The sequence below is a fragment of the Mytilus trossulus genome, chromosome 4, assembly GCF_036588685.1.
Source record: "Mytilus trossulus isolate FHL-02 chromosome 4, PNRI_Mtr1.1.1.hap1, whole genome shotgun sequence".
NCBI classification, from domain to species: domain Eukaryota; kingdom Metazoa; phylum Mollusca; class Bivalvia; order Mytilida; family Mytilidae; genus Mytilus; species Mytilus trossulus.
This window is the reverse complement of record NC_086376.1, coordinates 82154927-82168957: the sequence shown is the minus strand read 5'-3', so window position 1 is coordinate 82168957 and position 14031 is coordinate 82154927. Positions and strand designations below refer to the sequence as shown.

General features: G+C 31.1%; 1 protein-coding gene across 5 annotated transcripts in view; it reads right to left on the bottom strand.

The window, feature by feature from the left end:
* Positions 1-901: 901 nt before the first annotated feature.
* LOC134716121 (fibroblast growth factor receptor 3-like) overlaps positions 902-14031 on the bottom strand; it is a 56217-nt gene continuing 43087 nt past the window's right edge. For all 5 annotated transcript variants that reach the window (XM_063578899.1, XM_063578897.1, XM_063578898.1 and 2 more), the window contains 4 exons: positions 6881-6918; positions 6398-6473; positions 5397-5543; positions 902-1873 (listed from right to left, as the gene is read on the bottom strand). In XM_063578899.1, the coding sequence (XP_063434969.1) occupies positions 1728-1873; positions 5397-5543; positions 6398-6473; positions 6881-6918 (407 nt within the window). In that variant the 3' untranslated portion in view covers positions 902-1727. The remainder of the gene's footprint in view (positions 1874-5396; positions 5544-6397; positions 6474-6880; positions 6919-14031) is intronic.

Here is a 14031-nt window from a genome sequence, read left to right as displayed (position 1 = left end):
TAGTTACTAGTATATAGATTAGACCGTTAGTTTTCCCGTTTGAATGGTTTTACACTAGCATTTTTAAGGATATACTTAGATGAGGTTTTGGAATAAGTATCAAATGTTCAGACAGTTCAGATGTTCTGGAGTTTTTCCATAAAATACAAGGTAAAATATTTTGCCCCATAACACCTGTTTATCTTTTAACATTAGACTTTATAGCTCATAAAAGATCATTTAAGCAGATTCTTGATTTTCTTTCTTTTGATTTGAGACCAAATAATACCAATGCAAATATAATATACAAGTCAGAGCTCTTTCAGCTTAAAGAATAAAACTTTACATTGAAAATTTCTTATTTATATTCAAAAGTTCCTGGAACATGACATAGGAGCAGGGCAATGAAATAGTTGTCAATCTGTTATGAAATGAAAGTAATACAACAGTATATAAAGTATCATCAATCTATCACAAATTACAAGTAGTTCCATCAAACTGACTTCAGTACAAAAAGTAACAATGGTTTACTCAGCAAAATGGTAAGAAAAGCAACACCTATGTTTCCTTTTCCACGAATTTATTAACTGGAGTGACAAAATGTATGCATATAATGTACAGTAGTTGTCGTTTGTTTCTGTAATTTATACATGTTTCTCGTTTCTCATTTTTTTTATATAGATTAGACCGTTGGTTTTCCCGTTTGAATGGTTTTACACTAGTAATTTTGGGACCCTTTATAGCTTGTTGTTCGGTGTGAGCTAAAGCTTCGTATTGAAGGCCGTACATTAACCTATTATGGTTTACTTTTTTAAAATTGTTATTTGGATGGAGAGTTGTCTCATTGGCATTCACACCACATCTTCCTATATCTATATGAATAGGTTTACTCTGGAATAGGCAATATACAAATAACACTGAAGAGATTCACTAATTTAATGAAAATATCATTTGGTTGTTCAATTGCTGTTAATGATATACATGAGAATTTGTACAGAAAGCCAACATGACAATCTTTACTTGGGAATACTAATATTTGATCTTAGTAGTCATATTTATCATACATACACATGTAGTACATATTATCAACCCAAAACTAAAATTATTTTCATAAATGAACCCATGTTGTATTATTATAGAAATGTCTGTCCATTTTATTCTGTGGCTCAAGTAGTATTTAGTGTAAAGAATTGCAATAGTACATAACTTTTATTGTTAGATGCATAATAGTTTAAAAAAAATATCTGAAAACTTGAGTATTATTTGTGAACAATGCTAAATTTGATTAGATATTATATGACTAGAAACATTTAATTACAATATTTTCTCATAACAGTTCTCATAAATCTACAATTTTATCCAATAGAAATAGGTAATTTTACTTTTCCTGGAAATTCCATAATTTAGTCATATAAAATGGAAATAAAAATCATAAAAAATAAATTGGGATTAAAAAAAAGTCCTACATGTACATAATTTTTTTTACAACCCTTTGAAAAAGTAAGTTTTTAAAAATGTAGTTATTCAATAATTAAAAAATAGATTTGTTATTGTTTATATTATAAGTATTTATGACAATTAAGAGATAGATGAAAATAAAACAACCCTTTCATTTGCCTCATGAAAAACTTTTTAAAATGGATTTCGAAATGTACAATGATTATAATAATATATATAAAATACAAAAATATCATTTTCTTCTTAAAAAAATTGTAAAAATAGAATTCTGACTGGCAGAAACTGATTGTTTATCTACATATTTTTTTTCTTACAAGACGCCAAACTGCCTTCTCTAAAGCTTTGCTCACTTTGACGATTTTGCTAGAGCCATTTATCGTTAATGTTCTTGCATCAATATCCAAGGGATCTCGTTCTGAAAATACCAAAACTTTCCCTAAAAAAAAAGAGAAAAAAAGAAAGATTATTACCCTTTCAGGGGAGGTAATAACAAACATAAACGCCATCTATTGTTTCCCGTAATTTAACGTTGTTTCAACGACGTCATAACAGAATCATCATTGAAATTGCTATGGCCGTCTGGAAAGGGAGGGTTCTTTCATCAAAAGAAAGAGCACGGCGAGAATCAACAAAAAACTCATACAGAATATTAACAGAAATTAGAACTCAAATCTTTAAAGATATTTTTGTCCTCTTGGTCTATCATAAAAGAAATGCAATTATCTTGATCATTATAGACCATATTAATTCTTTACCAAACTTTTCCGAGATTTTGTCATTTAAAATAGAAAATGCAAAATTTGGTTTTACTTGAGAAAGATGAAAAAAAAGGTTTCTTGAGAAAAATAAAATACGGCGTAAACTAATAATCATCAAGCTTAGTGTTGAAGTGCTATTACTGTACTGTAGCTTTTTAAATTTTAAATGAATAGGACCTTTAACTCGTAAACAATGTAAAACAAAAGATGACACTGTAATAATTTAAAAAAAATGAAACAGGAAAACATTGTAATTGTGTTTAAGGTGTATGAGGAAACAAATATAATTTAGCCAAAAAAAAAAGCGGTGTAGGTCTTCATGTAGGTCTTGACTAATTAGACACGCCCTCACAAAATCAGCGGATCCATAATAGGATAGTAAAAAAAACAGCCATCGAAATACCATAATTCAAAATTGGGGAAAAGGGGGGGGGGGGGGGGGGGGGGGGGGGGGAGTGGGCTAATAACTTAGGTCTTATTCAACTTCATTCAAGTATGGCATACGTTTTACCGCTAGCAAACTCTTTATCATAATAATGTATCAATGATTTACTTCAGATCCACTTTCGCCTTGTCCTAAATATGCGTGATATATTAGCCACTGGAGCACGGGAGCAATCAATTTATCAGTTTCATATACATGGAGTGATGCATAATCATTAGTTCTCAACTGATAATTGTCACAAACAGTTTTTCAGTTTTGGTATTTTGTTTTCATTTATATTTTATTTTTAAACAAAAAATTTAGTCTTTCTTTCTGCATTTTTTTCTTTCAATTCATTTGTTTGAATAATCAATAATAAAATAGAAGTCAACACCAGAAGTTAAATTGTATTGCCAAACTAGATTGAGGGCAGTAGAACAGAAAACAATCTCCATTGTGTATATGCAAGAACTCATATATTGAAGCGTAAAACAACAACAGTCATGCTCGCTTTTCAGCCCTTTCGTTTATTCTCAATTTATTGTTTTACTGATCTCTTTTGTTAAATAATTTTTTTTTTCATCTACAACTGCAAAATGCGCAGCATATGTGTTAAAATCAGCAATGTGACTTATTTGAAGAATCATGTAACCTTTGTTGTTGTGTAAAGATTTTATTCCAAGTTCGTATATATCCTTTCAACCTTTTATTTAGATGTTTGTTTAAAGTATAGATATAGCGTGAAACTCTCACTGCACTATGCATTGGATATACGACATTTTTATTTAGACTAAACTAGGCTGCAAATTTATAAATCCGAGCAGCTAAAAGGCCGCACCCAATTTTAGCAAAGATATATTGTCAGACTGGAGAAGTCCAGAGATATGAATATTTCCATACCCAAATCAATCCTTTTGTTTTGAAAAAGATTTAAAGGTATACATTAATACGACAGCAACCTAACTTCCCATATAATTCAAAACAATAAGAGTCAACATACAGATTTTTGTTATAGCTAGAAGCCTATAAAGAATAAAAAGCCAGAAACTGCAAAATGAATAAATTTATATACGGAGTCGGTGAGTTTTTAGATAAGAATTTGGTTTCAAAATTTCACGTGCTCTTTGTGAATTTCTTTATAAGCATAACACTTCATTGTAAAGTTACGGTAAAATAAATAATGATTATGGCTGACGGACTTCAAGTGGCATACTAAATGAATATTCAGTAAAAAAAAATCAAATGGAAATATAATATGAAAATTAACCCTGCTTTGGTACTATAGATCGAGACACAGAAACGGATTTCTAAGGTGTAAAACTTTTGTTTTTAAAAGAGGGATGGAAGATACCAGAGGGACTATTTAAATAGTCTGTAATTCCACGGTTTGTAAGTTTCACACCAGGGTTTCACAATTATGACGAACACAATAGTAAAACTAACTGTATTGTTATCTCGTCCAGATACTGGTTCATTATAAATAAGAAGATGCCATATGAGTGCTATCGAGACAACTACCCAACAAAATGTAAATACATTTGTCTGCCACACCGTCGCACTGCCTTTGAAAAATTAGCAGGGAAATATAATGTTATATTCAGAAAACGTCTTAATTTTTGGCGCAATTTGTGAGGCTTACGGGAGGGATTGAGTAAACAATATTAAATTTCTCAATTTTCCTCAAAAACGAGTATGGTGACAAATATTTTTCAAAATGTTATGACGTTCCATTTTTTAAAAAGAATAACATATGTTACTTTGGCCAAATTGACACCGTTAGAAATATTTATAAAAATCAAAAATGTGCATTTTAAAAGTCATTTCTTGCCGTTGTTTGGGTTTACTATAACGTTTTAGGCTTGATTAGAGTAAGAATTAATGCTTTAAATGGTAAAGTTAGATTTTTTTACCATCTTAAATTATTTAGCCTCAATTTGAACCCAATTATATAAGTTTATGTTGATTAAAAAATCATAATTATTTTTTTTGTATAAAAAACGTTTTTTACTCCAAAGTTGCAAAAATGTTCAATTTTCAGCAGCATTTTTTGAAAAAACGAAAATGGACAACATATATTTTTTTTGGCAAAATTTGATTCTCTGTCAATAGAAGAATAAAATATCTTAAAGGGAAAAATTCTCACCGTCAGAAATAAACTGTTGGATATGCCCTTAAAGTAGAATGAAGAAAACTCAAAGTTAAAAAGGGCATATAGAAATTCAAACAAAATCTTGTACAGATTTAGTGTAGAGAATAACATATTATACCACATCTTCTTTTTACTACTATAGCCAGGTCTAATGTGTTAACATATTTTTCAAATAAGCACCCTTAAGTTAATGAAACATAGAAAATATAGTTAGGGTTATCTCAAAATGTCAGAAAAAAACATCAGATCATAAGTTATGTTTTATACAACATGCAACTTTCCTATCATCTTATAAAATGCTTATGCAAACAGAAAACAAGGTTAAACCCTAATTAGCATCCCTATTCCTCTCATTCTTGGATATTCTATTTTGATTAGACAAATTTGAAGTTCTTTATCAAAATTTACCATGTATCTGACTAATCAAGCTAAGGTTATAAATAAGGGTAAGGTTATAAATCCAAAATCGACTCCCATGTCTATTTTATGCAAATCAATATTTTAGTAATCTTTTTCTGAGGATTTTTCAACCACTCTTACAATTAATATGATATTTGAAGATCATATTTGATCAATCCTTTGTCTGGACATTGTGGCAATAGGAATCTGACTGTCTACCAGTACTTACCCTTTTGACCATTCAGTAAGTCACAGGTACAGTCTGAGTTATAAGACTTCTTTACAAACATCTTAACTGCCTCCTTCTTCTTTGTCCTGACATTGACAAAAACCTTCAATGAATATTTTCCTCTTCGACCTGTTTGTACTTTGTATACTAAAAGAAATACGGTTTAGGATAGTTAGTAATTTAAATTCAACCCGCGAATACTTGTACTTGATTCTTATACAACAAAAGAAGGTTGCACACATGTACTGTAACAAATACCTGCTGGTAAAAAATCTAGAGACCAAAGATAGAAAATGTAATTAATTGTTGATTTGTTTTTTATTATTAGTAAGTTATCAATAGATTTTCATTAAAATATTATAATTGAAGATTAAAATTCAGTTATTTAAAGTTTGATCGCTACAGGGGTTTCAAGATTTCCGGATTAAGAAAAGGGAATCAATCTGGGATTGTGTTATGATTCCCCCTCTCTCATATAACGTTATATAAGGCCACAACTCAAGGACACCACCAAAAACATACAAGATCTGTGTTTCGTGGTCATTAACATTGTATATGTTTTATAACGTTTGGTCAAGGCAAACTAAATTTAGAGAATGAAAAACAATTTTCAGATGTACATACATACAGACAGACGGACAGACTAACCAATAGATGAAAAGCGGTAAAACTTAATACCCCTCCCCTACGACGGAGGCATAAAGTAGAAAATATAGTTAACAAATGGTTCGACTCAAACTGGTAGAGACAGCTTACATTTATGCTGTTGGTGATTTTTTAAATGAATCAAATATAAAATAAGCAAATCTAAAATTTATTCTGAGCACAAAATCAGTTTATAATAAATAGTCTCATTGAAACTCTAAATTTAACTGAATCAGCATGTTTTACTCAACCCCCCCAAAAGATATCCATAATTAACTTTCATTGTCAATCATGAACAGGATTGAATCTACCAATTTGACCATCACTCCAAAAATATTGGTTCCCAAAATACTTACTTTTCTGTGATCCACAAACCATGGATTTGAAGATTTTAGTTGTTGTGTCCAAACTTGTGTAACATATAGGACAGGTCTGTAAAGATAAACATATCATTAAGCCATATGTGCGAAATATTTTGCATCAAAATATTGTGTGTATACATATAACATTATCATGGAATATAAACTTAATATTTACTGTATATATAAATATATTCAATAGTCTACCCTAAAAAACAAAGCTTATTTGAAGTGATATACTGGCTTTTATCGCGTGGTACATACTGTGGACTCATTACTATTTTTTAGGAGACCATTTTTTTGTGATTTATATGGTTAAGTTATAGTTTTAACTATAAAAAGGGCTTTATATACTACACCCAAGTGCAAATTTTTCAATGGTCTTTTATCTAGACTTTTGAAAAATCCCAAAATCCGAAAAATGAATAATTTCTTGGTACATATTTTAATTGTGAATTTTTGTAGGTTGTAGTGACTTACTTGCTGCCGAGGAGCAGGTCTAATTAATCCACTTCCCTCTGCAACATAAAAATAACGTAATTATAACATATGGAGAAGGGTTTTAAATCCTTCATTAGTCTACACCAATTCATATCATTGTCCTATAATCTGCCAAGAAGCTTATTGGTCAATAATGAAGGAACCAACAACTTTTTATTAATCATTTTTTAAGTACTGGAGAACACTTACAGATGTATTTGGAAACTAACAGAAAACAAGAACATGTGTGCCTAGGAAACTATGTACAGCTTTACTCAAGACCTTTAGCATTTTTTCAAAGTTCAAATCATAAAATAAATAAGCGTAAAAAAAGTTACATACAAATGTGAATATGATTCCATGGTGAACTGCATTAAACCAAAACTTTAATTTAAGAAAGTACTGGTTTAAGACTACCACACTCTTCAACATTGACATCTTCGTAAAACCTAAATTTGTGATATATTTTGAAAAGTTCACATCATTAAAGCTAGTATTGGTATTAAGGGCATACGATACAGTTACAGTGGAGGAAACGGTGCTGCTAACATAAAATTTTATTTACACAGCGTCAGTTGCATTTTTTCGACTGCTTTTTATCTTTCAAACTAATTTAACATTTAAACAAGTTCATGGACCCCTCTATTTTAAAATGACAGTCAGTTTGATTACGTATGAAGATTATTTGTACCAATTTTCATGAAAATGTCAATAATGCAATTTTTATTTTAATTTGATAAATATAAAGCAAAAAAGTACGCTTTTTTTTTCTACATTAATGAGCATTTGATAGGTTTTAATTATTTCTTAACAAAAAATTTCATAAATTTATAGGATACTTACATAAGAGAGAAATTATGAATAATTTAACATACAACTTTGTGTTTTTCTTTTAAAACAATAAAGTTTTGCATTTCTGTCAGAAGGAAAAATACATCCACAAATCCAATTTTTTTAGCAAATATCTGAAATTTCGATCTCAGTTTACTCAAAAAGTAGCACATGAAGGTATAATTTTATATAACATATATGATTTAAGCAGGTCAAAATTAGCCCATTTGCAAATTTTCATTACGTGAACAAAACTGTTAACAACATACTTATACATGATGAATATGTGAACTGGAAACAAATTTACCTGAATACAGTATGGGAAAATAAATCATCAAAGAATCATTTAAATACCAAATAAAAAATGTAAACATCGAGGAAAATAAAAATAACAAGAATGTGTCCTAAGTACACGGATGCCCCATCTGCCGAATCATTTTCTATGTTCAGTGGACTGTGAAAATGGGATAAAATCTCTAATTTGGCATCAAAATATGAAAAATCGTATCATAAGGAACATGTGGATTAAGTTCCAAGTTGATCAGACTTAAACTTCATCAAGAATTACCTTGACCAAAAACTTTAACCTACCTTAACAAAAACTTTAACCTGAAGTGGTGTCAACGTATATTTGTTGCTAGGAACATATACTGTAATATTTATTCCTGTGGAAATAATATTCCGGAATAATTTTTCCTTTTGGAACTTATATGATGATGAAACTTCTATTCAGTGACAGTGGGACAGACGGGCAGAGGCACAGACCAGAAAACATAATGCCCATAAATTGGGCATGAAAATGTTAAAATGCAAGCAAGAAACAAATTTAATAGAATGTACTGACCTTATGCTGTTTCAGTAAAAACTTGTTTAAAAGTAAAATAACAAACATACCGATCTCTGAAGAAACTTCGAAACGAAAAGTCCCTAATACCGCATTCCCACTAGACCACGATCGCATTACGATCTGTGAAAAAAATTGCAAATTTTGATGATGGTAGATCGCAGTAAGGTCGTATCATGGTCGTGGTGAGGTCTTCAAGATCGTGATGGGCATGGCCAACTTTGAACATGTTCAAAACAATCATGGTGCGGTTGTGGCGAAATCACGTTGTAATTGAAGCGTAGTGAGATCGTAAATGTCGCTGTACCATCGTAGTGAGAGCGTGGAGAAAGCCTGATTCTATTCAGTGAGACAGCGCTACGATTTCACAGCGACTTTATTACAACCTCACTACGACCATCACGTTCTCACCGTGACCCAACTACGCTTTCACTACGACTATACCACGTTTACACCACGCTGTTCAAGACCATAGTACGATTCTAGCACGCCCTTTCCGTCCTCAACACGATTTTCTTGTCTTCTTACGACCTGAAAATGCTCATACTATGACCATCATACTCATTGTCATTTTCACATGAAATATATAAAATACTACCTGGATTTTGTTTGTCTGTATGTTATTATCCATTTTCTCTAACGGCTCAACCATGCCTCTCTTTTTAATATAGATTTGACCGTTGGTTTTCACGTTTAAATGGTTTTACACTTGTAAATTGTTAGCTTAGTTTAAACATATTTTATTGTTTAAAATGACAAATGGTAGACACAAATTTTAAAACTTAGTAACGTCATCTACAAATCGTTACTTGGATGGAGAGTTGTCTCATTGTCTCATACATCATCTTACTATATCTATTGACCAATCTGTGTCATCTCTGCTATCGTTCACTAAAATATCGTCATTTGAGCTTTATGGACCAGCAATAGGTGGTAACTGAGATTGGATTGGTCTGTCCGACATCTCTGCTTGATCAGTATACATTACGTTGGTCCCTCTACCTCTACATCAACCCCTACCACCACGCCCACGTGTTCAAGTAGATTTTGGTGGCATGACTGTATTGTTTCCGCGAAATCTACGAATTAATCAGAAATAGAAGGAATGGAACTTAATTGATATAGAACCCGATGTTGACGTTATTGCTTAGAACGTAGTAAGATCGCGATAGGAACGTAGTTTAATCGTGGTAAGGACGTGCTATAATTGCAGTAGGGGCGTGGTAAGATTGTGTTGCAATCGGATAACTCGTGGTATGGTCGTAGTGAGAACGTGAGGAGCGTAGAAAGATCTTGATAAGCGTAGTGAAGTCGCAAAAAAGCGCGATGAAAAAGTGGTATAATCGTAGCGGGATCGTTGTTGAAGCGTAATGAGGACGCAGTAGCATCGTGAAAGCAACGAAAATTTTCATTTTCACGACGCTCAAACCGCGACCTCACAATGATCTGAATTTATTTCAGATCACAGTGAGCGTGATGCGATCGTGGTCTAGTGGGACTGGGGCTTTATCAAATGAAAAATCTAAAGCCCAAACACATAAAACAAATGAATAACATCTGTCATATTCCTAACTTGGTACAGGCGTTTACCAAACTATATACATAACAGTATATGTTAACTAAAACAAAGAATTATGTAAACATATAAGGCCGTTGCACATAGTTAATATAACTGATTAAAAATCTACTCATATTTTTGGGAGAACACAAGTATTTACGGGCGTATTGCATTTCCGCTAATTTTTCAAAGTTCCAATACTACGTTTCCTCAAATTTAAAATATACGTTTCCGCAATTTGTATTTATTACTTTTCCGCAAATTTACCTGGTAAATTATAAAGATTTGAATGTACATATATGATAAATTATTTATTTTTTATTTTTTAATAAAGAAAATGTTCTGATCTCAGTATAGCTACAATTTACTAGATATAACTACTGATTCGGGTAAGGATGGGTTAAACTTTATTGAGAAATCTTTGGTTTGGCTTACTTGCCAACTGACATGATTGAAGAATGCTTTGTTGAATTAATTGCCGATGCTCCAAATGCATGAGGTCTGCCGATTATATATTGGAATTTTATATAGACGGCAATTGAGATTTCCAACAACCATTTGGGCATCACCCCTGACCCCGAGGATAAGAGAACAACGAATGGTGTCGAGTCTTTTCGTGTCTACCTGAACGAGCAGTTTAATGCTAGCCATCCTACCACATTTATCTTTGTCGATGTGTTATTGAAACTGAAGACAATATCTTACAGAAAGATGAGAACTCTAACTGTAAAAGCACCCGTTCGGAAATATGAAAAGGAGAAGATGGACTTCCTTCCTGAGCAGAATACAAAACTTGTAAACGGTGAATGTGCTACTAAGGACTTTGTACGACGTGTTGGCTACAAATATTCTGCCAGAACTGACTTATGAACTCATATCTAGATATTTTTGAACATACGTTTTCATACATTTTAATGACGTATTCTACTTACAAGTTATGATAACCTTTAACTTAATACATATTTATTTTTTATTATAGCTTTGATTTTGATCAATAGGTATTCCTGAATTATTTGCGGAATAGTTACTTTTTTTTCCGGAAAAGTAAGATATTCATTTTCGGAAACGTAAACTTTTTTTTTCGGAAACGTCATCTTTTTTTCGCGGAAAAGTAATGCCAATTTGCGGAAACGTAAAACGCCGGTATTTACAGATGAGACAGTCTATGAATGACTCAATAACCGTTGCCAGATAAATATCATCTCAATGCTCCATATCACAGAGATATAACTTTGGATTTTATCAGTGTGAATACAGTGGGATAGCGTTAGGAATGAATGTACAGAAAACTCAAAGTTGAAGGAGGAGGGGGTACAAAATTGTAGTATTAGTGTCAAGGAAGAGAAGCATCTAACTGACTTTGTAATTAAAAACTCCATTTGACATTCCTGCAGTAGAATAGGATCTTTTTATAAAATTTCATCATAAACGTGACATAGTTTTAAGGAGTTTTATCATGATATAATTAACACAAATTATAGCAAATTATAGGAGTGCATTTTGGTATATTTAATGTCCGGCGTAGCAGCTGTTTATAATGTCTTGATTTTAAATCCAAATACCTTATCTTACTAACTGCACTAATTTTTTTTAATATTTTCCAAAAGAATCATGAAAATAAAAAAAAAATATCATTTTTTATTTGTTCTCACTTTCTCAGTCATATGATTTAGTAAATGGTGAAATAATACCGATGTGGTTTAACTATTGTAACTGCACATTCAAAATACGATTATAATGAAAATAATTCACTTGAGGTTTATTTACACAATTATGAACGTATATTATACCTGTAAACATATCAAGAACATGCAATTTTACAAACAATTTTGAAAATGCAATTAATGCTAACAATTATAAAAGTTCACCAATTTCAAACTTCTGACAAATGTTTTACGCATTTCAAGGCATTAACAGATGTTTAAGTTTTTAAAATTGAAATTTGTATGTTTAGATTTTTAAGAAATAATTTACCTGCAATAAATGTACAAATTAATGTAAAGAAAACTTCCCTTCTCATCATAAATTAGTAAACTATCTCCTCTTAAACACTTGCCTGGCTTTATCTCAACTTGAGTAGCCGAGTTAAAGTACGAGTTTGTATTTCAAGTTAGAAACTATTTAACAAGACTTCATTTTCCGTTTAAATCCTAAGTTGATGCTAAACAGTTCTAGAAAAATGAATAAAAATATAAGTCTTTACGATGTTGTTTTATAGTCTCTAACGTGCTGTTATTCCCATGCATTTACTCTAGATTTTATAAAATATTTCAAGTTTACCTTCTGTGTTTTGATTAGTGGAACATATATATATATATATATATATATAGATTAGTTATAATTTGTCAATTTAAGGAAAATTAGTCTAATGACCTTAGTTCCAGTGACTCATTTACGAAGGAAACCGGTTTGTAAAAAGGTAATTTGGGGTTTATAATAAAAGATAATTTACATAGAAACTGCTTGTACCACGTCAGTATTATGACAGTTGTTATTCATTCGTTTGAGGTGTAATACCACAAAATCATGGTATGTCACATCCGGTTGTATACGAAAGTAGGTCTAAAAAAATATTCCACCGTTGTAGGTAATTAATCCTACAATTTATTGCAGTAAAACTATTTCTGTGTCATAAACATATCTCTTGGATATTTCTAAACACCATTATTTTTTATTTATGATTTCTATAGAAAATTTTGTAATCTTGAGGTTACATGGTGACTAAACCTTGTGCACATATAGAATAAGGGGAGAAATTTGATTGGTTAACTTCCAATGATGGTTATTTTCTTATATGCAATGAAATGTTATGTGAAATTTTTTCTATAGAACTGGACAGGATAAAACTTTGTTACAAAATGATAGAAATTATTATAAATTAAGGAATGTATCTCCCTCGTGCAAAGCTCTGATTTCTTTCAAGGATTTGGCTATACTTTTTGGACCTTTTGGATTATAGTTCTTCATCTTTTATATAAGCTTTGGATTTCAAATATTTTGGCCACGAGCATCACTGAAGAGACATGTATTGTCGAAATGCGCATCTGGTGCAAGAAAATTAGTACCGTTAATTTTATTTACTCATGCAAAGTATTTCTTTATTTGAAACAAAGATAAATTCTGCACATTTTTTTGAAAAGTGCAAATTTAACAAAGACTAATAGGGGAAAATCAATGGTGGTATTACACCTAATATGGGAAGCTGTACATGCACCTATGGCCTTATGAGTATTCTCATGTGTTAAAATGTCTTGCTATTTAAGTGAAATAATGCAAAAAATTAAATATTCTGAGTGGATTGAGTCTCCAAAACACGTTTTATGATAAAATTGTCTTGAAATAGGCCTATAAAATGAATATTCAGTTGACAGAACAAGCCATACTAAGTGCATATATTTATTTTTTTGGAGTGGATGGTTATTTCTTATATTTTGCTATGATATAACATTTTCCTAGGTAATATACTTAAATAAATATATAGTAATATGTAGATGAAATTATTTCTAATGTTGTAACGACAAGTTATTCTTTAAAAGAGAAGCATTTTATGTCCCTCTTTGGAACGCGGCGTAAATTTAATTTTTACGTAAGGACTTATTGAAATCTACTTGGAGACAGTAAACTTTTGTATGGATTGTTCATTCTGCTAAAATGCTTCAATTACTCATTTCTTATATCATTTCTACCATAAATGAGTGAAAGTTATTATTTTTATTTATTGGCCTGAAAAGTTGAAATTTTGAGGAAATAAAAGGTATAAATTGACCCAAAGAGACCTTATAAAGAAGACAAAGAGGTTCATAAGTGGTATTTATCTTCATAAAATCATCTTGTGTATCATATTCAACTGTGTATAGGCAGATAAGATATATATTTGATCATTTATTGGTCCAAACTCCATTCTATCTTGATGCGGCT